At 46.0% G+C, this 23,106-nt stretch overlaps 1 protein-coding gene across 2 annotated transcripts in view; it reads right to left on the bottom strand.

The window, feature by feature from the left end:
• Window positions 1–6,726: 6,726 nt before the first annotated feature.
• PRKX (protein kinase cAMP-dependent X-linked catalytic subunit) overlaps window positions 6,727–23,106 on the bottom strand; it is an 86,874-nt gene continuing 70,494 nt past the window's right edge. The window contains exons 6-9 of one of the 2 annotated variants that reach the window (XM_059050686.2): window positions 20,061–20,118; window positions 16,944–17,021; window positions 13,175–13,322; window positions 6,727–10,815 (exon numbers count right to left, since the gene is read on the bottom strand). In XM_059050686.2, the coding sequence (XP_058906669.1) occupies window positions 13,197–13,322; window positions 16,944–17,021; window positions 20,061–20,118 (262 nt within the window). In that variant the 3' untranslated portion in view covers window positions 6,727–10,815; window positions 13,175–13,196. The remainder of the gene's footprint in view (window positions 10,816–13,174; window positions 13,323–16,943; window positions 17,022–20,060; window positions 20,119–23,106) is intronic. The other variant, XM_059050687.2, reaches the window with a different exon arrangement.

Raw genomic sequence — 23,106 nt, 5'->3', positions numbered from 1 at the left:
TATAGATAGACCGGTGGATGGACAGAGTCTTCTGCTAATGTCCAGGGCCTCTGAACTTGAGTGCTACTGGCATCTGGGGCTGGATGACTGATGTGCGGCGCCCCGGGCCCCCCACGGAGGGCGGAGGGCATCCGTCAGCCATGAGCGATCGGCACACCTGTCTTCGTTACGTTTATACCGTTCATGAAATGTTGCGCGATTTCCATACTACGATTCCAAAACTGTTCTAAGTAATTGCTTTACGTATGCAACATTACCAATTTGAGCGGTTAACCAGACGCCTCGAAAAATGCTGACTATCTTTTTAAAGTGGGCTATCAAGTTTATCTTGCCTGGGTGGAAACAGTGCATCTACTGGGAGCTTAGAAAGAGGATGATTGGTCATGACTGAAAGAATATTTTTCCAAGCACAGAAAATGAAGCCGATTATCAGTGAAAGCCAATGGAAAATGTCAAAGGTAAGAGCCAAAGGAGATGAAGGAGATAAAATGAAAACTGGGATGGACACATAGGGAAATGGTTAAAAATGTCAGGGTCTTCCATAGCTGACAAGGACATGGTGAATTCTGGAGCCACGAAAACTCAGCCTCTGCCTTGAGAGGGCTAAGAGTAAGGCGCATGGAATTCCACCGGCATCTCTTCCCCTTTTGCAAAGAGAACCCTCCCAGGTACCCAGAGGTCCAAACGTCTACCCAGATCTGAGACTGGCTGGGACCTGGGACCCTTTGCCGCAGTGCCGCAGTGCTTGAACCTGGACACACCTCTCGTCCAGCAACAAAATATAAACAGACTGTATGGGACTAAAAATAACCGCGTGCATGCGCGGTTGGGGCAAATTCTGGACAAAAGATACAAAGGGACCAAAAACCCAACTGTGACGCCTGAAGAGCGCAGAGCAAAAGCGGGCGCTGCGCATGCGTCCTGCACTCGACACCGCCAAAGGGGCGGGCAGACGCCCTAAGCCACCCCTCTGGCCCGGCCCCTGGACACACCCCTACCCTCACCCCGTAGAAGGAAACCAGCTGCCCCCTCCTCGGGGAGCCGGGCAAGGGCACCTGTTACTTGTTCTCGCTCCCCGCTTCTGTAGCAGGGAGCCCAGTAAAGCTTTGCCTGAATTTCTTGTCTGGCCTCTGATCAATTTCTATTGATTAAGGAGGCCAAGAGCCCCGGTCGGTAACAGATCTTCAGTGAGAGCTGGAAACGTCTTGTGGAGGGGCTGGCTGCCCCATCACCAGCTGTCAAGAGCTGACAAAGACCTTCCACCACCGTTAGGAAGGAAAATCCGTCCAACCGGCATCCCAGAGCAGACTGTAAGAAAGCAATGGCCACAGGCAATGTCCATGGCAATTTCGACCCAACAGCTGTTAAACAAACAAACGAACAAAAAAACAAACTAAAAAAGCAGAAAGCACTGGACCAACTTTTCGTCAAAGTACAAATGTGCAGAGACTGGGAATAAGGGCTGGAGAAAAGAAAATATGAGTCCACAAAGACAGAGTATTGATAAGCATACTGTAAAATGCACAGATGAGCCAGAAAGCGGGTGTGTGCCACGGTGAACAATGGAAATGAAGGAGTAGAAAAGAGGATCAAGTTTTAAATTCACTGACATGATGGGAAAGAGAGCTACAGCTTTCTTCTAACCCCTCCCTAGTATTCGGTCCCTTGTGAAATCAGCAACACAGAGCTTGGAGTTCATGTGAGGAAAAAAAAAAAAGGGGATTCAGAGCAATCACCTATGGGTTTCCCACAAAAGACCCCAGCCTGAAATGTGGCTGCAATTCTGGATGGCTCTGCTAAATACGCCAGATAGGTTTCCCACCATGACCACAGTCAAGCCTTAAAACGCACGGATTAGGGGATCTCTGCTAAAGCCCCAATTCTTTAAGATGACATTCTGAAAGCGGCATAAACTCCCCCAAATAGGTCACGGGGGCTCCTTCCCTTAAGAAGGAAAAGACAACAGATTCCCAAGAAAAAGCCAAGGATCTAAACATCCGGCCAGGGACTTCCCTGGTGGCGCAGTGGTTAAGCATCCGCCCACCAACGCAGGGGACACGGGTACGAGCTCCGGTCCGGGAAGATACCACGTGCCGCGGAGCAACTAAGCCCGTGCGCCACAGCTACTGAGCCTGCGCTCTAGAGCCCGCGAGCCACAACTGCCGAGTCCACGAGCTGCAACTAAGGAAGCCCGTGCTCCGCAACAAGAGAAGCCACCGCAGTGAGAAGCCCGCGCGCCACAACAAAGAGCAGCCCCCGCTCGCCGCAACTAGAGAGAGCCCGCGCGCAGCAACGAAGTCCCAACGCAGCCAAAAATAATAAATAATTTTTTTTTAAATAAAAGGATATCAGTTTAAGAAAATAAATAAATAAGCATCTGGCCACCGGGAAATGGAGAGTTCTCGGGTATCAGGATGTACTCTGCACAACCCTCCCCCTTTGCCTTTTAGGCATTGGGTCGTGATTCTCCAGCTTGACAAAAATAAGCACAGTGGATAAGAACTGCCAAAATTCCCATCTCCGTGGGCCAAATTAACCTTTGTTCTTTCCCACTTACTGAAATGACATCACTTTAAAAACTGTGCCTTTTGTGGATTTTATTTTTTTTTCTTCCCGCTTTCTCTAAGGCACTGGTTTTAAATAGCCTGCACACAAATTCTGATTCATGAGAAGGCACCATTGTTCAGCCAGTGGCTTTCCGAGACATTGCCCTCCCGGGGGGGCTATAAAAGCTGAATGGGCAGTGGGCTCCAAGCCAGACCTTTATAACCAGATACCAAAGCCTCAGTCTATTCTCCATGATGTTCTTGAGAGCTGGAAACATTTCGGGTGAAATTCGAGACCCGGCCCCAAAGGTGGGGGCCGGGGGCCAGGGGCCAGGAGCAGTGGGAGGCACTCACTCACTGTCCGACGGGTACACAGTTTGCTTATGCGAGAGCAATACATCCTGCGGAGCTGCTGTACTTGGCGGTGCCTGTGTAACAGGGAAAACCAGTTACCTGTTCCCTTGACCTTGGTCGCCTGTGGTCAGTGACGGTCCCTCTGCACCTTTTGTAAAAGAACGTCGCCTGTGGCCTGACATATGCACGATGGCACACTCTCACGGCTCTGACCTTTACCAGTAGAACACTTTTCGGTTCACATAGAGATAAAAGATTGCAGAACAGAGAATAACAGGCGTCTTGTTGGAGGTTTACGGCAACACGGTGACCTAGCCTACCTGGAGAGCCGCAAGAACAAAGGATTCCAGCACCAAGAAGGTGCCACAACCCTACCCCCTACCCCGCCCTCCCCTTGCCTTTAAAAATGCTTTGCTGGAACCCTTCAGGGAGTAGGGGATTTTCTGAGCCACCGGTCTCCTGGCAAGCCCTGCAATAAACCTTTCTCTGCTCCGAACTCCGACGTTTCGCTTTGTTTGGCCTCACTGTACGTCGGGCACACGGACTTGCGTTCAGTAACATCTGTACTTGACAACACTGTACTTTGCAATTAAAATTTTATCGAGGGTACATCTCCTGTGATGCACTTTTTAACCACAATTTAAAAATAAAAGTTTATCTGTGCTCGTAGCTTCACAGGTTTTTAAAATAGTCTCTCGCCTGCATTTCTGGAAGGTAATTTGCCTGCTAATAACTTTGACTTTCAAAAGGGTTCAAGGAGATCACGGTTTTCTGCCTTAAGACAAAGCAAAGCATCCAACTGTCAATGCTCTTATCAATCCACTGACTGGAGGTCTTCAGCATTTGACAGTTTGCCCGGCATCCAATGTTCTCCTCCAAATATAGAGAATCTGGTTCTTTGTTTCTTCAATGACTGTCCTAATATTTTTATTATTGAAATGTCATGTGGTGCATTGGAATGAGCAGGAAATCAGATGGAGTTTGAATCTCAGCTCCATGATTTATTAATATTAACTAAGAGACTCTGTGTGAATAACTTTATCTTTCTTGGCCTCAATTTTGTTACCTTTAAAGGAGGGGGCGGATATCCTATTTTTAAATGTTAAATGGTAGCGCGCGCGCCCAGGAGCGGGATTGCGGGATCATGTGGTAATTCTACTTTTAATTTCTGAGGAACCTCACCTCCATGTTGTTTTCCATAGTGGCTGTACCACTTCGTATTTCCACCCACAGTGTAGGAGGGCTCTGTCTTCTCCACACCCTCTTCAGCATTTGTTGTTTGTTACCTTTTTGATAATAGGCCTTCTGACAGGTGTGAAGTTTATCTCACTGTGGTTTTGATTTGCATTTTTTTTTTTTTTTTTTTTTTTGCGGTACGCAGGCCTCTCACTGCCATGGCCTCGCCTGTTGCGGAGCACAGGCTCCGGACGCGCCGGCTCAGCAGCCACAGCTCACGGGCCCAGCCGCTCCGTGGCACGTGGGATCTCCCCGGACCGGGGCACGAACCCACGTCCCCTGCATTGGCAGGTGGCCTCCCAACCACTGCGCCACCAGGGAAGCCCTGATTTGCATTTTGAAGAGGTATCTGCACCCTCAGATTCACAGCATTATTCACAACAGTCAAGACGTGGAAACCACCTCAGTGTCTTATCAACAGAGGAATGAATAAAGGACACATGGCATACAGATACATACAATGGAATATTACTAGGCCATAAAAAAGGAAATCCTGCCATTCTTGACAACACAGACGAACCTAAAGGTTAGTATGCTAAGTGAAATAAGCCAGACAGAGAAAGACAAATAGGGTATGATATCACTTATTTGCAGAATCTAAGAAAGTCAAATTCATAGAAACAGAGTTAAAAGGTGGTTACTGGGGCTGTGGGGTGGAGGGGTAATAGGAGAGATGTCGATCAGAATATACAGTTGCAACTAGTAGGTAAATAAGTCCTGGAGATTTAATGCAGAACACCGTGATTACAGACAATAATGTTGTATAATAAACGTCACCCTTACTAAGAGACTAGTTCTTAATTATTCCCACCACATACACACACACACAAAAATGATAATTAGGTAACCTGGTAGAGACGGCAGCTATTGCTACAAGGGCAATCATACACGTGGAACACCTATCAGAATGCTCTATGCCAACTATATTACAATAAAAAAAAAACAAACCAAAAAAACCCTGTAAAGCAGGTACTGTCCTGTATGGAGGGGGAGCTCCAAAAACAGAAGAAAATCTTTTTTTCTGCAGGCGATACCTGAGGCAGCCTCGGATTGAGACCACACCTGTTTTTCCTTAACTTCTTGAGACAAGGTTGTTGGATTCTTTAACAAGAACGCAAAATGAGATTGGCTTCCAGACGTCCATGAACAGAGTATGGTTAAGGAAAAAAAAAAAAAGGAGAAAGAAAAAGAAAGAAACCAATGAGGGCATCCAAAATGGCAGAGGAGACAGAAGAATTTAGCTCCTTCGCAACACAGACTCCATCAGTCCCTCAAAAACCCTCTTTCTCATTTTCTCCCAAAATATGCATGGATGTGTGTGTGCATGTACACACACACACACACACACTCTCTCTCTCTCTCTCTCTCTCTCTCTCTCTCTCCCCCAAACCAGAATGTCACCCCCTAAGCACCTGCTCTATAGAAATTCCAGACCGTCACTCCCAGAAGGTTTGCAGCCAGACCCTAAGCTGCCGTGCCTGTCAAAGGAATTCCATGAGCAGAGGTGGACCAGTGTAGCCACCAAGTAATAAACAGGCTCTTACGTGATCCTCGCTTGGGTGTGATGCTTGGTACCTGGCTGTACCGGTGTGATATGAATGTTATAAATCACACACGAGGTGACTTACAGTGAAGAAGGGAGGATGTTTTTAGCAAACTGCAAAGGTAACTTGGAAAGCTGGGTGCCAAGCTACTTGAGTGATGAGAATGAAATTTTAAAATATTTTAGTTTTTGTGACAGTGATGGAGGCACATTCTGAACAAACTGCAAAGGTGACTGGCAAAGACACCCTTGGGTACTAGACGAGAGGCTGGCAAAGCATGGCCAAATCTAGCCCCCCAGCCTCTTTTTATAAATAAAACTTTATTGGAACACAGCCATGCCCCTTCATTTACATACTGTCTAGGGCTGCTTTTGCACACTGCTTGCCCTGCAATGCCAAAAATATTAACCACCTGGCCCTCTGCAGAAGAAAATACAATAATACTGTATCATATATTTGAAACTTGTTTTAAGGGAGAATTGGAAAGTTCTCAGCACGAGAAAATCATTTTGTAACTATGGAAGGGGACAGATGTTAAATAGATATACTGGGGTATTTTTCTGCTACATATACATATATAGAATCATTATGCTGTAAACCTGAAACAAACATAGTTTTTTGGTCAATTACATCTCAGTAAAATATAAAAAATTAAAAAGAAAAAGAAAGACTTCTGACACCTAGGCTAGATGAAAGCAGAAAAGCTACAGCTTTCCCTGTGACCAAAGAAGCAGACCAGAGGCAGACTTTGTCTTAAAAGATACAAAGTTTTATTAAACAAACCTGGAATCAATAGTATTCTTCCATAAATTAGACAGCAGTAAAATTTTCCTAGGGTATATATACAAATCACAGTGATTTCCATTGCGCAAGGAATTGACAGGGTGTTTCAATCCACATGAGAAGCTTGGATGACCCAGCGGGTCTCTGACCCAGGAGCTTCACCCCGCAAGAGAGAAGGAAGCTCTGGCCGCCCCGCAGAGCTGGAAAAGCAGCTCAGGGAACCAGGAAAGACGGTCTGCGAGCAGAAAGGCTTCAAATCCCAGTTGCAGAAACAAACACGTAATGACTTTTACTTAAATAACAGAGGAGTGCACCATGGGAGATCAACAGAACATCTTAAGACACAATAATTTAGAGGAAACCGTTACAGAGTATTTCCTTTTGATTACGAAGCACTGCTCCTTGGATGCAAGCCCACAGGGTCTGCAAAAACAAGCTTGATACGAAAACATTATGCTTGGTGAAAGCATCCCCCCGCCCATTCCACCTCCAACAAGACAGACAGACAGACAGACAGACAGACACACACACACACAACACTACTCAAACATATTAAGACAATTGTGCATGTGCTCTTCTCTTTGTTTTTGGTAACTCAACAACATCCACGGAAGTTGAACTAACTAGTCAGAAACAGGGATAGAGGGTACACACAGTATGTAGGGTGTGCCTAACATGTGTAAAATACACGCCAGGGAGACGGACCCCTGGAAAAAGAATAATGCAGGCATCTCACTTCAAATCTCAATTGGGAGCCATCAAGGGCTTCTGTGATTGTGTAAATTTCATGATGCAAAAATCAAAGGGCTGGAAAAAAAAAAAAATCCCATCTTTCCTGCACCTGCAGCTAACGTGAGGATTCTGATGTTCTGATGGGATCTGGTGCAGCCCGCAGAGCTCAGCTGGGTGGGCGGCCCTCGGTGCCTACAGGGAGGTGTGTCGGGGGTCTTGCGTGAACAGGATGGAGCTGTATTTTACAGTTAAAGAGGCTCCAAACTGAGAGGCAACTTAGGTTGTGCGCAGACAGGGTGACTGTGTGTCCCACCACTCAAGTGCTCAGCGCTCCTGGTGACGCTGTGGCTGGTAGCACGTTAGTCTGGACATACGGACAGACGGAGGGAAACAAAACACTGCACAAGACGTTTACAAACAACTGACGGTGCAGCTGCCCCGGGAGCAGGAACAAGGAGGTGGTGTTTTAAAGCATCGTGATGGTGCGACATGCACACCTGTCACCTGCTTACTGGAGTTTCTTTTGCATGTTTTGACGTGTGGAGAGCATAAATCACGATTTCTCCATTGCTGGCGGACGATACATTTCTGCTGAGCGCGACTCCAACTTCTGTGGCCACGAACATTGTGCCGTATGATCAGCTGTGATTTTATGTCCTTCTCAGCTTTACAGATGCCTATCCAAGCAGAGGCTGGAGACAATCCCCTCAGGAAAACGGGACCCACCTCAACCCACCTCCTCTTGCAATAAATGCGTTTCCTAAAGACTTTTAAAATAGCATTGCCATTTACCAACTTGTCAAAATGCAGAAAACAAAAATGAATCTGTCCTTTTCCGGCTCTGAATGCTGTGCCGATGGATATGAAGTTTCTTCAAAACTTTGCACCCTGATTATTTGTGATCCGATGTGCGAACACGGCAGAAGGCCTCCAGGGAGCGAGCTATTTTTCGGCCATACATAGGGGGCGTGCCGTGTGCTTCAGACGCCTTTGATCACACCCATCTTTGCATTACGTCAGAGCACTTAAGGTGTGCCCTGGCCACCGGCAGGTAACGCTTTGTATAGTTAAGTGGGCATGAGGGTCTGGAAGGTGGGACAGACAGACACCACCTGGTACTGGTGGAATTCCTCTTCATTTTCAATGTTTTGCACGGCTGATGGTCAATGACAACGTTTTTTAAGGACCAAGTCATCGATGCATTTGAACTTTTGTTTTCCCTGCATATTTGTTCAAAATGAAGGCAATGTGTCTTCACGCATTCTTGTACTATTTTCATCTCATAAATTAAACCCTGCACAGGAAGAGTGAACCCCGAAAGGCACACATAGGGGTCGTGTGTACGCACAACTTTGCCTTCTGTTCAAGAAAGGTGTTTCATTTATTTTGTATTTTTTTAAGCATAAGGCACCAAATAACAATTGTTCACTTTTATAGTCAGAAGACACGAGACATGTTTTTCCTTGTGGGTCTACATCTCCACGCAGGTTTGCTCTGCTGACTTAACCTTGTGACATTCAACGATGAAACAGTGCAGAGACTGCACGGTAGAATTTTAGCCCCTGTCGCCCATGGCTTCATCCAAAGAGCACGGTGCCTGAAAAGTACAGACTGAAAACACAGCTCTGTGGGAACATTTATCCAAGCGCACCCTTGGAAAATAAATTTTTATTGAGCTACTCATTGTAAAGGGTTTATTTTACTAAGTCTTGGACTCGCTCTCACTTATGGAGTTGGTTTCTATTTGAAGACGAGGTCATTTATGAGAAGGGGGTGATTTCGTGCCTTCAATTTAAAGCTTTTATAGGTGTAAGTTGCCTTCAGTCACCTTCAAATACACACAGCCCTTGTTTTTGGATTCGTGAGTGGAGACTGGCCAAATCTGAGAGGTGACTGCTACTCCTCTGACATTTTTGCTACGGGAAAAAAAAAATGTATGATTTTTTGCAAATGGCAGCTCTCCACATCCCCAGATGTGCCTGCAGAGGAGAAAGGTAGGCAAGGGCTCTAGGAAGAAAAGCCTTCCTGGCCCAGCACAGGAAAAACCGTGTTGATGGCAAAGAGCCTGCCGAGGCCTGGGAGGGGGCTGAGAGCTCAGGGGGCACCCAACACTTGACACCAGCACACCTGTGGGACATACTCTGCCCCGCGCCGGCTGCCCAAGGAGCTGGACCTCTCTCGGCGGGAAAAGGGAGGGCGCAGGAGAGGAGATCTCGGAGACCTACTGGGTACATCCCTGCAGCCACTGAAGGCTCTGGAACCTCCTTCTTAAACGCACAGACCTCCACGGAGAGAGAAGGCCATGGCTGGGCCCTATGATCGGATACCTAGCAGGTTTGAGCAATGCTGTGTTTCCCGCTGACTCACAGCCAACAGAACACGGGCGGCGCCTTTAGATTTTCACAGCAAAGTTTAGAATCAGAAAGCAGAAGCAGGGAGTAGAGAAGGAAATGCATGAAGGACCAGACAGACACCAAGGACCTCTGCCCAGGCACTGCTTCTGGGAAGACCCATATTTAAACAGCAACAGACTTCGTGGCGACCCACTCAACACTTGGCTTTCATGATCAGTGCTGAGGGGAAGGCACAGCACAGCACTCCTCCGGGGACCCTCACCATCACGTCCAAAGGGAAACGAATCTCACCCAGTGGTCATTCTGCACAAGCCAACCAGGTCTATGAAACCAGATGGACTGAACATTGACAAGAAGAAGTGGAACTAAGCAGAAACGAGGGAGGTTCAAGCACCTCCATCGTATCCGTTTTGTTTCTTACTCTTCCTGAAACCAAAGGGAGAAGAAAACATTTGTATGGGTTCATTGAGCCAATACAGAAAGCTACTAGTTTGCTTTGGGAGCTGCATTTTGGTCCACGGATTTAACCTGGAATATTAATAGACAGCCACCCCCCTACAGAGTATGAAATTTCTTAATGCGATAGAGAAAACTCCTTGAATAACACTCATGGTCAACGGCTAGTCTTGCAGTAAAGTTCAAACCCACATCTCCTTCCCTGTCGTCCTGGATTCATGACCTAAGACTACCAGACGCAAAGCACTGAAGGTATTGGATATAGACCGTCGTATGATATTTTCTTCACATACAACCATAAAATGCATATAAGATGATAAAAAATGCACATATCATACTTTTAAAATTTGTCCCCAAGAGAATAGATTCTTGAAAAAAAATCTGAAACATAAACAGCATAGGCTCTGGAAAGTAGGAACATTTACTTCACTGCACAATTTCCCTGCTCCAGGCACACCGTCCTTTCTATACACACACACACACACACACAAGCACACACATAATTCGTGGTTGTATCTGAACAAGTTCAGCTCAAACTTATAAAGTCTACGAGAAAAAATACCCCAGGATATCCCAGCAGGAACACAAGCCTAAAAAGAAGATAAAATCTACAACCAAACAATTTTTCAAAATGTCCTACTGTGCAGTCGATTTCCAGTTGCTTAAATAATTCTAGGTCCACAAACGTCAACGGCTCTGCAATCTCGTTATGTACATCCGGGTGTATATAAATGTGGAAAAGTCCTTATCCCATTAAGGAGATGCTTGGGGGCAGCCATCTGTCCCAGGCAGGCTCAAATCACCCTGTTTCTGGCATGAAATTAGACAAAGGATTTTGTTAGTTTTTAAACACCTGGGTAAAGTTTGTCATCCTAAGAACAACAACAACAATAATTGCACAGAAGAAACCAAACTTTCCTTTGGGATTCTTACTGCAAAGACCCACAAGCCTGAATTCTAAGGAGAGGAGATGCCTAATAAGAGAAATGGAACGATATTTTAAAGCTGGGTTTTTAATGTTCTATGGTGTTGACATCCACAGAGCTAGCCCCTCCGCATCCACGATGAGAAAAGGAGATTCACTCGTGCAAGAACAGATCCTACTTTCAGCGTGCTTTGCTGGAGGATTATACAACCAGAAAAAAACATTTTATGATGAAGGAAACTGCAAGGCACAGGGAGGTGAGAGGTCCCCTGCCAGCTGTCTTAACATCTGTCTCCACCTGCTGAAAAGCAGTAATCACACAAAGATGCACGATTAAGTCACATAGCTCCAGAATATAGCTCCGGAATCCTGTAATGAAGCTGAACTTGGGTCTCACCTATAGTATTAGATTTCGCTTCATCAAAGAATATCCTCTCACATAGAATCATCACACCTAATCGCTCAGCGGAAAACACCAGCTGGTAAAATTACTGAGATAGATTAAAATATGAATGTGTCCAGAGGCTTCCCTGGTGGCAAAGCGGTTGAGAGTCCGCCTGCCGATGCGGGGGACGCGGGTTCGTGCCCCGGTCCGGGAGGATCCCACGTGCCGCGGAGCGGCTGGGCCCGTGAGCCGTGGCCGCTGCGCCTGCGCGTCCTAGGCCTGTGCTCCGCAACAAGAGAGGCCCGCGCACCGCGATGGAGAGTGGCCCCCCGCTCGCCGCAACTAGAGAAAGCCCGCGCGCAGAAACGAAGACCCAACAGAGCCAAAAATAAATAAATAAATAAATTTATAAAAAAAAAATATGACTGTGTCTGGCTTTTAGAAGAGCAAAATGCAAACTGGTTGAATAAACAGAAAGCAACGTGATCGTGAAATGATCTCCTGACTTCCAAGGGTTCATCAAGAATGTCATCAAATACTGCCCCCCTGCCACTGGCCAAAGTACAGTAAAAATAATTCCACTATAAATCTAGAAAAAAAAATGATACAAATGAACTTATTTACAAAACAAAAACAGACTCACAGACACAGAAAACAAACTTATGGTTACCAGAGGGGAAAAATGGGGAGGGAATGTATTAGGAGTTCAGGATGAAGAGATTCACATTACTATGTAAAAGATAGAAAAACGACAAGGACCTACTGTACAGCACACGGAACTCTACTCAATATATCGCAAAAACCTACAATGGAAAACAATCTGAAAAAATTATATACATACACACAACGGAATCACTTTGCTACGCCTGAAACTAACACACTATTGCAAATCAACTCTACTTCAATAACAAATAAAAATTAAAAAAATAAAAACCAACCCCTAGATACTGGGGAGAAAAAGAAAAGGCAATTCATCTAACTCAATAACTAAATAAACTAGACCTTCAAAGTCAGAGAGTCATAGACCTTCAAAGGTTCGTGGAAATAAGAGACTCAAAATCAGTTCTTTTAAATCTCAAATTAACTTTAGCTGATTTCCTACGAGCTGTTCTCAGATGATTCCTTTTTAACGAAAAGAGACCCAAGAGCCCTTCTGAAGATACTTGGGAAGTATTGTGGTCTGGACCTCGGGGATTCCAGGAAGGAGCCACAAGAGCTATGCTTCTCAAACGTGCAGGCGCGCCCGCCTCCTAGGAGCCTTATGTATTGGTACAGACCCTGCCCCGGCGGGTCGGCCCGGGGAGTGAGATCCTGGTGGCGAGGCTGCTGCTCTGGCCGTGCAGCCCACACCCACCGGCTGTTTCTTTGGCTGCCCTGGAAAGGCCTCTGGCTGGTTCTGCTACATCGCTCGTGCCCGAAGCGGGGAGAGGAGCCCCCCTCGGTCTATGCAAGACCTCCTGCACGTGAGGTTCTGTCAACCTCGCTGATTTTTAACTACTAAACATAAAGATACACCTTGCCGGTTACCCATTTTAAATACAGCAGTGTGTACGCATCAATCCCGAACTCCCAATGTGTCCCTTCCCCCCTCATAACCATAAGTTCGTTCTCTGAGTCTGTGAGTCTGTTTCTGTTTTGTAAATAAGTTCAACCGACAAGGGGCTACGGTAGAGCACAGGGAACTGGGCACAATATTATCTAACAACCTAAAGGGGAAAAGAATTTGAAAAAGAATAGATACCTGTATATGTTTAAAAAAAAAAAAAGAAAGAAACAGAATTCAACTGATAAAATTAATGAATGAAATAAGAGATGCCTTGATATTAAAAAAAAAAAAAAAAAAAAAAAAAGAGAGATACCTTCCGGGTGGGGAGCCCATGCTCAGAAATTCTTGAAGACTTCCAGATCTTTCTGTGACACCGGAGGGGCCGTGTTCCAGTCGTTCTCGGGATAAGCTTCGAAGTTGGAGGCGTCCCCCTCGCTGCACACTTTGGGCACGATGGGAGGCTGCGGGGTCAACAAGACACAACACCGTGTTCCGGAGGAGCAGCGCACGTCAGGACGTTATGACGCTCAGCGCACGTTATTGCACTTTGCACAGACTGTGTTTTTTACACATGGAAGCTTTGCAGCAACCGTACCCTGAGCAAGTCTACTGGGATCCTTTTTCCAACCACACTGGCTCACTTCGTGCCTGTGTCACATTTCGACAATTCTCCCAGTTCAAACTTTTCCACTATGGTTATATGTGTTATGTTGATCTGTGACCAAGTGATCTTTGATGTTACTACTGAAATTGTGTTTTTTTGTTTTGCTTTGTACTTTTGAATTAAGGTACGCACACTTTTTTTAGACATAGTGTGACTGTATGCTTAACAGACTACAGGATAGTATATATCGTACATAACTTAATTTTTCTTCTTTTTAAAAAAATGTTTGGCCACGCCTTGGTTTGCGGGAATCTTAGTTCCCGGACCAGGGATCGAACCCTCACCCTTGGTGGTGAAAGCACAGAGTCCTAACCACTGGACCACCAGGGAATTCCCTATACATAACTTTTACATGTGCTGCGAAACCAAAAAATCAGTGTGATTTGCTTTATTGTGGTGCTCTGGAACCAAGCTTACAGTATCTCCGAGGTCTACCCATACATCCCTCATGTCTACAGCTTTATGTGAAAATGTAAAAAGAACTGGAAAACAACAGAGCTGCTTTTCTTTGTTTATGAACAGGAAAAGCTTGGAATTAAGATATTGCAAGTGAGGTGTCAACCATCAGATTGATGAATGCTTGCTTATGCAGTTTGAAGAATCTAGGGAAGAAGAAAGGTACCCAGCACTTGCTTCTTAAATTCTAGAAAGGAGGACCACCTGGACTGCTTGTTAAACTCAGATTTCCCAGGTCGGGGACATTCTGATGTAGCTGGTCCTGTGGCCACACTTTGGAAAATTCCAGAAAGATGGAAAGAGTTCCAGACTTGGGTTTTATTATCTCAGAGGCCAAACCGCAAAAATGAAGGCATCGGGATTGAGAAAGAGGGTCAGAAAACTTTTCCCATAAAGGACCAGTTAGTAAAACATTTTGTTTTTCAGGCCATACAACTCCTGTTACGGCTACTCAGTGCTGCCATTGCAGTGGGAAATCAGCCATCGACACTTTGTAAACAAATGGATGTGGCTATGTGCCAATAAAACTTTATTTATAAAAACAAGCAGGGGGCCAGATTCGGCCCACAGGTCGTACTTCGCTGATTCCCGCATACATCCAACTCCACGATTCTGTAACGCACACAGATACCAGCTAGTTTTCTCTAATTGTATGAAACTGTTAGGCTTTGTCCAGAGCCTTTAACACACATGGTGAACACCACCGCGCTCTCTCCCTTCCTCTGCAGGATGGACCCTAACCTGGATGTTTCACAAGACACTTGAGGCTCAGTGATGCTAGAATCCTCAAGTCCAGTCCAGGACAAGGACCTAGATTTGTCCCTGTCCCAAAGCTCCGTGCCTCCTAACAGACCACAGCAAAGCAGATGCAGCTGGAAAATCCTGACAGAGCATGGGCTCATATGTGGATCCCAGGGGGAACATTTTAACTGCTATGTGGACACAGAAATGAGTCAAGTAAATTGAAAATTATTCATGTAAAAAAAAAAAAAGAAAGAAAGAAAACCCTCTTGTCAGTTGTATACTTTGGGGAGTGTATCAAAGTGCAAAGAGTATTGAGTGGTCAGCATCTCAGAAACATCAAGGAACGTCAGGTGAAGGTGCAATGTTCCTCATCTGACTCAGAAGTTCCATACCAGAAAGCCTAATTAGTGGGGTTCACGCTTTATACGCACAGCAGACAACTCCCATCCCCAAATGGGCCAACCCACACGGGAACAGATCTTAGGTTGGCTCCATAAAAGAAGTTAAGGATTTACAAAGATTTTAAGTCACAGAGTAAGTTTAATGGTGACTTTTCCTTCATTCTTTCTCATTACATTCAATAAATGAGTTATTTCTATAAACCAGGCCCCACGTGGACAGAAGGTGCATGATTCTGGCTTCCAGAAACCTTCTAGGCCAGTCAATGGCTCCAGAAGAGCATCTCTATCTGGGTGGTATGTTTGGAATCACTTGATGAACTTTTAAAAAGCTATAAAAATAAAGTCACACAGAGATACCTCTTTTCAACCATCAGTTAGGCAAAACTGCAGAAGTTGTATGTATAACTCACCTCTCTTGAGCTGGGGGGAAAGAGGCATTTTTCAAAACAAGTCCCCTGGGAGCACAAAAGGATGCCATTTCTACAGACAAGTAAGTTGCAAAAGTACCAAGACTTCAAACGCATTTACCCTCTGACCCAAGGATCTCACTTCTGGAAATTCATCTTCAACACAAAAGAAATGAAATTATTCCTTGTAGGAGACTGGAATCGGCCTAAGCGTCTGTCAGTTGAGGTCTGGTTAAGTAAACGATGGTAGAGACATGTAAAGGAGTTCCATGTGTTTTAAAAAGAACGAGAAAGCTCTTCAAGCATATGAGAAGATCTCGAGGTTGTATCGTTAAATGAAAAAAGCAAAATTAGAATAGTGCAGGTGTAACTGTAGGTTTTGTGTTTTTGAAAAAGAGAGAAGGGCTTCCCCGTGTGGTCCAGTGGCTAAGACTCCGCCTTCCAATGCAGGGGACACGGGTTCGAGCCCTGGTCAGGGAACTAAGATCCCACATGCCACAGGGCAACTAAGCCCGTGTGCTCTAGAGCCCGCGTGCCACAACTACTGAGCCCGAGTTCTCTGGAGCCCTCGCGCCACAACTAGAGAGCCTGTGTGCCACAACTAAAGACCCGACACAGCCAAATAAATAAATAAAAACAAAGACTTTTTTTTAAAAAAGGGAGAAAATAAGAATATGTGATCCACCTGGGTTTACATTAACCTAAAGAAACTTTTGAAGGATACACAGAAAAATCTCATGAAAGTGGTTACCTATAGCCAGCTGGGAGGGGAACAGCCTGGCCATGTATACATATTAATATTGATTTGGTTTTTGAACAATGTGAATATATTACCTAGGCAATTTTGTAAGTCAGTGTAATAGAATAAAATACATAAAAGTTAAAACCTGGAACAAAATGAATATCAGCTCCACCCCTAGAGTCTGGGCTGGGGGCCAGGCGTGAGCAGCACTTCTTAAGTCTCTCCACTGGCGCCCAAGTGCGACGTTGAAAACACTGCTATTGAGGATACCCGTCAATAACATATTCAGTTCAAAGAAAGATGAGCCTCAGAATACTTTCCATCTAATCTACCTCCATCACTGTGCCACAGCCGTCCACAAGTATGAGACGTGCGTCCTACCTGTGTTATGCCCCCTTAGAAAGGGAATAGATGAGATTCATCATAGTCTCAGAGCTAGGGAGGGATGGAGCCAGTTCTCCAAAAATCCAACTGCAAAAGCTGGGGTCTTAACCCCCCATCAGGTGACTCTTTAGCTGAGCTCTCCCCTGAATAGGGAACTTGGCTTATTAACGATTTGGGATGGTTGCTTGTATCGAATCCATTCATTATGTGTCCATCCTAAGTAAATGAGCGTTCAGGAGAGCTCCAGGCTGCCCAGGTACGAACTGCCCATTGAAATGTTGTACCTTCAGTTTCCTTTCTGGGACAGCCTCCCAGTCCATGGTCCGGAACCACCGATGCCGTTTCACATCCTCTGCTCCATTCTTCAAAAGAAATATGCATCATCAGTGAACAGAAGGTTGACAGGATAGGAAAGAAACTATTCCAAAAGAATCTCTACATGATTCCCTACAGAGAAAAACAAGAGTTTGCCATGTTTTGAATCACTGTCCCCAGAGTGTGAGCTCTTAGGGAAAACTACAGATGAAGGCATTTGACTTTCATTCGCCTTCCTTCATCGTAGAAAGAAATCCAGTCACGGGGTTCACGTGTATACTGCTCTGGACCACAAAGACCAAAGTATAACTACGGTTCAGCCTGTTGACATAAAATTAGACTGACACACACATGGTCAGGTCTGAGTTTGACACCTGTTTTCATCTTGACAATTTCCTCAGGGGAAATTATGCTCATTTTAGAAACGTATAAACTGAGATTCATTAAATGATGTCATTTGTTCTGTACTGCCCAGCAAGTAAGTCTATAACTCAAACTTCAGAGATTTTAACAACTACCCAACGTTGCCTCTCAATTAACAATGTGTACAGCACAGGGAACGCTACTCTATACTCCGTAACAACCTATGTGGGAATAGAAATCTAAAAAAGAGTGGACACGTGCATATGTCCTCACTTTGCCGTACAACTGAAACTAACACAACACTGTAAATCAACTCTACTCCAAAAACAATTTTAAAAAAACAAAACACAAAAAGCAATGTGAAAATTCTCTGTAAACGTATCTCCAAAAGGAAGGAGATGGGGATGTCAATGTTTTCTACTTTTTTCCAGTGCTATTATTTTGAAAACTCTTTTTCTTTTCCTGTTTCTTTCCATCCATATGTAAGTCAAATAATGACATCTGATGAGTGTTACCTTGAGGGATGTTGAGAGAAGGTAAATAAGACTGAAGGTTTATTCCCTAAAAGTTCAAACACTGTATGGATACTAAGGTATTATGATATCTAGACAGATGACAGAGAGATAGATACAGATGATGGTAGAGGACAGATGATGAGCTATTTAGATAGATACATTTATAGATGACAGATGAAACTTAGGTGGATAAGTGTTCAACAGGTAACAGACAGAGAGATGACAGACAGATGATAGGCGATAGATACACAGGTAGACAGATGATAGATAAATTGATAGATAATGGAGAGATAGATAGATATCTAGATAGATGATTGACAGACAATGGATATATAGGTAGATAAGATGATGAAATATGATAGACATACAGAGAGGCATAGATGATAGATAGCTACAACGAAGAGACAAAGAAGTGAAAGAGAAAGTGCGTGCTAGAAACTTCCCAAGTGTGGAGGACAGAGCAGTGTCCAAAGAGGATGAAGGAGTTAAACGCAATGGTCTGTTTTGGAAATAAAAAGAGAAACACTCCAAATGAAGGAGCATCTGGAGGAGAAAAACAGCCAGTTAGCTGGATGAACAACCATCCTGTTTCACAGATTTGTTCCTTTCACCCGTGATAGCCAACCACTTAGCGTTTACTCCCCTCCTTAAGGAGCTGAACGCATGAGCCAACCTCCACGAGGAGCCTTAACTAGCCAACCAATTTAACTACTTCTGTACTGAATTGTGCTTCCCATGAAAGGACATGTTGAGGTCCTAATCCCTGTGAATGTAACTTTATTTGGAAACAAGGTTTCTGTAGATGTAAACAAGTCAAGATGAAGTCATTGGGGTGGACCCTAAATGCAATCATTGACAGTGTCCTTAAAAGACACAGAAGAGGAGAGACCCAGACACAGAGGAGAAGCCCCGGGAAGACAGAGGCAGAGACGGGAGGGAGGCGGCCACGAGCCCAGGGACGCCTGGAGCCCCCAGAAGCTGGAAGAGGCGGGAAGGACCCTCCCCTGGAGCCTCTGGAGGGAGCGCGGTCCTGGGACACCTTGACCTTGGACGTCTGGTCTCCAGGATGGGGGAGGATGGATGCCTGTGGTTTTAAAGCTCACGGTTTGTGGTCCTTTGTTACAGCCGCCCCAGGAAATGAACACACTCACATAAACAGAGGACCCCAAGAGATCTGCGGGGTTCAAGTCTCACACACAGGTCTGCTTTGTCCCTCAAGGCTGCAGCGGACAGGGTCAATGCGCTGGCCCACGTCCAAGTTTATCCACAGACATCCAGAGCGAGAGACAGCTAAGAAGATGTCCCTGGTTTGTCTCAAATTCAGCAGTGCCAAAACAGAACCGAGACAGGCACACACAATATCATAGTTTATACAAGTCAGTTCCTTACACATATTTCCCTCCAGATGAAAAGTGTGACAAACACCACACATGGCGTCCAACTTCTAAAGTGGTGATTAACTCACACACAAACCTGCACATGCATGTTTATAGCAGCACTGTTCGTAACAGCCAAAAAGTGGAAGCAGCCCAAGTGTCCATGGACGGATGGACGGATACACAGCGTGGGGTCCACGCACACGGCGGAATGTGACTCGGCCGCGGAAAGGAGAGAAGCCCTGACCAGGCGACCGCGTGGAAGATGGACCCTGAACACAGGCTGCTCGGTGAGAGGAGCCACACACAAGAGGTCAGGGTTTGTATGATGCCATCTTCACGAAAGCGCAGAATAGGACAGTCGACAGAGACAGAAAGTAGCCCAGTGGTGGCCCACCACCAGCAGGGACAGAAGGACAGGGAGGCGATAGCCACAGGTTACAGGATATGGGCTTCCTTTGGAAGGGACGGGCATGTTCTTTAAAACCGCGGTGACGGTTGCACGATCTCGCAAACACATCACACGCCACCGGACTGTCCACTTTACACTGCATGGTACGTGAACTGTACCTCAACAGTGTCGTTTAAAAACATAAAAGTACATAAAGTCGTGATTCGTAACCTACAGAGCACTGTTGAGCCACTGGCTCCTTTGGAGGCACAAGGAGATGGGGTGCAGACCCAGCCTGGTTCTGCGTGCGCCCCAGGAACCCAGATTTGGAACTCGACCAACGACTGGACACGGACGTTCTGCCCTTGTTGGAGCGTGTGAGGTCACGTGACAGGCACTTGTAGCGAACACCACTCGACAGGTAGGGACGGAGACGCTCACCTTCATGTTTCCCAGTCTCCTCGTTCTGTCGACAACAAGCAGCTTCTTGATGAGGTCTCTGTTTGGGAGAAGGAGACAGACACACAGACGCGTTGATGCGGGAGCCACGCGAACACGGCAGGCCAGCGACAATAAAATCCACACCGTACAACGTGGACGCCGGCGCAGTGGTGCACACTGGCTGAATGCTCTCTAACGCTTCTTTCTAACCGTTATCCGCTCCGAAATAATTTCTGCGACGCACAGTTGCGAGAGGGACCTAGCTAACGGGAAGAGGTTGATTGAATCATGGTGGAGAAGAACAGCTTTGAACCGGAGCCGGAGCAAGAGAAAATGTGCCTGCCCCGGGGATGGCGAGGCTTCATTTCAAATATACGAGTCAGGCCTTCCCCGCCCGCTACACGACACGTGCTTTTGCCGAAATCGAAGGTCTCGCTTTGCCCCGTGGGTCTGCTGGTTTGTGGGATTCTTGTCTGGCCATCCTTGCCTTCCCGTAAGCACGTACACTTATTGGACCCCTTTCCTGTGTGCGGGTTCACTTAGAGCCTCCCTCGAAATAGCAGACGGGGGGCTTCCCTGGCGGTCCAGTGGTCAAGGATCCACCTGCCGGTGCAGGGGACACGGGTTTGATCCCTGGTCAGGGAACTAAGATCCCACAGGCCGCGGAGCAGCGAAGCCTGCGTGCCACAACTACTGAGCTCGCGTGCCTCAACTAGAGAGCCTGTGCGTTTTGCAACCCACGCGCTACAACTGCACAGTCCACGCACCCTGGAGCCTGCACGCTGGAGAAGAGAAAATCCGTACGCCACAACTAGAGAGAAGCCTGCACGCCGCAACGAAGAGCCCGCGCACCGCAACAAAAGATCCCGCGTGCCTCGACAAAGATCCCGCGTGACGCAACGAAGACCCAACACAGCCAAAAATAAATAAATAAACAAACAAACAAACAATCTTGTTTAAAAATAAATAAATAAATAGCGGGCAGTATCAGAATACAGCAGGACGGTCAATTATGATGGGAAACTGGAGGTGGTTTTCAAGACTTCCAGAAGATGGGCTGGCTCTCAGAGTAACCGCGAAGGAAGTAAAAAGTATAATGGGTGTGTTTAAGTGTCTAATATGCTGAGTATGTCGTGTATAATAATATCCAGGGACGTCAAGCATATAAGGATGTTTGCCAGGACAATCAAAAACCCCCGACTCAGCTTTAAGCGTCTCCGCTTTCCTGAATCCAACGACGCCCCGGGGTAAGCAGCACAAACCCAGGCTCCGGCTACGCCCTGGGCGCTGTGCGACCAGCTAAGGAGGCTCAGATGCGTCAGGTGATAACCCAGGGTTCCTCACACGTGGACTGTGCAATCTCCCAGGTTCCCACTGATGTCAAGGCATAACTGTAACACAGAGTTTCCTGACACTGTGTATCCTTAAATAGAACTGGAGTCCTCCTGGACGTTTTCCCAAAACCATCTCAAAGAGAAAACCCAAGAACACTGGCTCACCTAAGGCTAGGATTTAGCCTTAAGGCTAGGATTTTGATGTGAGCCCATCGAAAAGAGAGGAAACTTACTCTTGGGCAAGGCAGAAGGATACAGGAGCGCTGAGAAATTAAGGTACCTTTTCCCATACTTCGTGAGTCTCCCCTTCATTATTCCGACATACCAAAGAAACAAACCAAAAAAAAACAAGGTCACCAAACACCACACTCCCAAAACATCCCCCAACCCATGTGTTTTTTCTTCTTTTTCCCTATTATTTTATAGCACCCTCAGCGCTATGAGTGCATATCCTTACAGCTGCCTGTCCCAGGATTACAAGAAAAGCAAAGATTTAGTTAATATATAAAATTAGAACTTTGCAAAACAGCTCGATCCTGAAGGCAAAAGGTGCAAAGGAAAAGGGCCACCCGATACGGCAAAGCCACACAGGAACTCCGCAAGCATCCAAGACGCGACAGGTGGGCCCCTCCTTCCCGCAACGGCTGTGAGTCCACTGGCAAAGCCCTTGATTCACCGAGGCTGAAATTCTGAATCCTACTGACTCACCGGGTGCCGCCTGGCTTCTCCCTGACCACTCTGAGACACAAGGAAACACTTGTAAATAAATACGAGCTCTACCAAGTTCGCACCAAGCCCCAAAGCTTTTACTCCCTTTTCAATTACATATATTCCTGCAAGGAATCTTAAGCTTCATCCAAGGAGACATTTGCCCAGGCCAACACGCTGACACGGTCCAATGCTGAGGTTGTAGGAACCCACAAAGGACCTGAAAAACTTCAGTCAAAATTCTACCCTCAGGGTCACCTGGTGACGGTCATTTGGGTAAGAAATTAGAATTCTGCTTCTCAGCCAACTCATGAAGATCTAGGCAAAAACATGAAGAAGTAAAATTTTACTCAGCTACGATCTGCCATCATCAAGGGCAGCAAAGGGTCCCAGGGTCCTGTCCTTTCTGAGACCCCTCATTGGGGATGTGAGGGGAAGTGCCTGGAGCTGCGTACGTGAGCCCTAACCCTGGCCCTAAGCCTAAGCCTAAGCCTAACCCTAACACGTGCCCTAACCCCAATCCCAACCCTAACCCTAACCCCAACACTAACCCGTGCCCTAACCCCAACCCCAACCCTAACCCGTACCCTAAACCCTAAACCCAACACTAACCCGTGCCCTAACCGCAACCCCAAACCTAACCCATATCCTAACCCTAACCCGTACCCTAACACTAACCTGTACCCTAACGATAACCCGTAATCCTAAAGATTCCAGAACAGCCTCTGCTGCTTCTCTCTTGAAAGTAAACTATGAGAAAAAGATGGGGAGTTGGCAGGAGACCAGACAGAGATTATGCTTAGGTTTGTTCTCTTTCTATAACGTCTTCTTGTTCACAAAAAATTGGAAACGTACTCAATATATGAACAAGAGCATAAAAAAGAATGAAATTGTGCCATTTGCAGCAACATGGATGGACCTAGAGGTGATCATACTAAGTGAAGGCAGTCAGAAGGGAAAGAAAGACAAATATCATATGATATCACTTATATGTGGAATCTAAA

Source organism: Kogia breviceps, chromosome X, assembly GCF_026419965.1.
Source record: "Kogia breviceps isolate mKogBre1 chromosome X, mKogBre1 haplotype 1, whole genome shotgun sequence".
In the NCBI taxonomy this organism is placed as follows: Eukaryota; Metazoa; Chordata; class Mammalia; order Artiodactyla; family Physeteridae; genus Kogia; species Kogia breviceps.
Note: the sequence above shows the minus strand (reverse complement) of the source record. Positions and strands in the feature narration are given on the sequence as shown.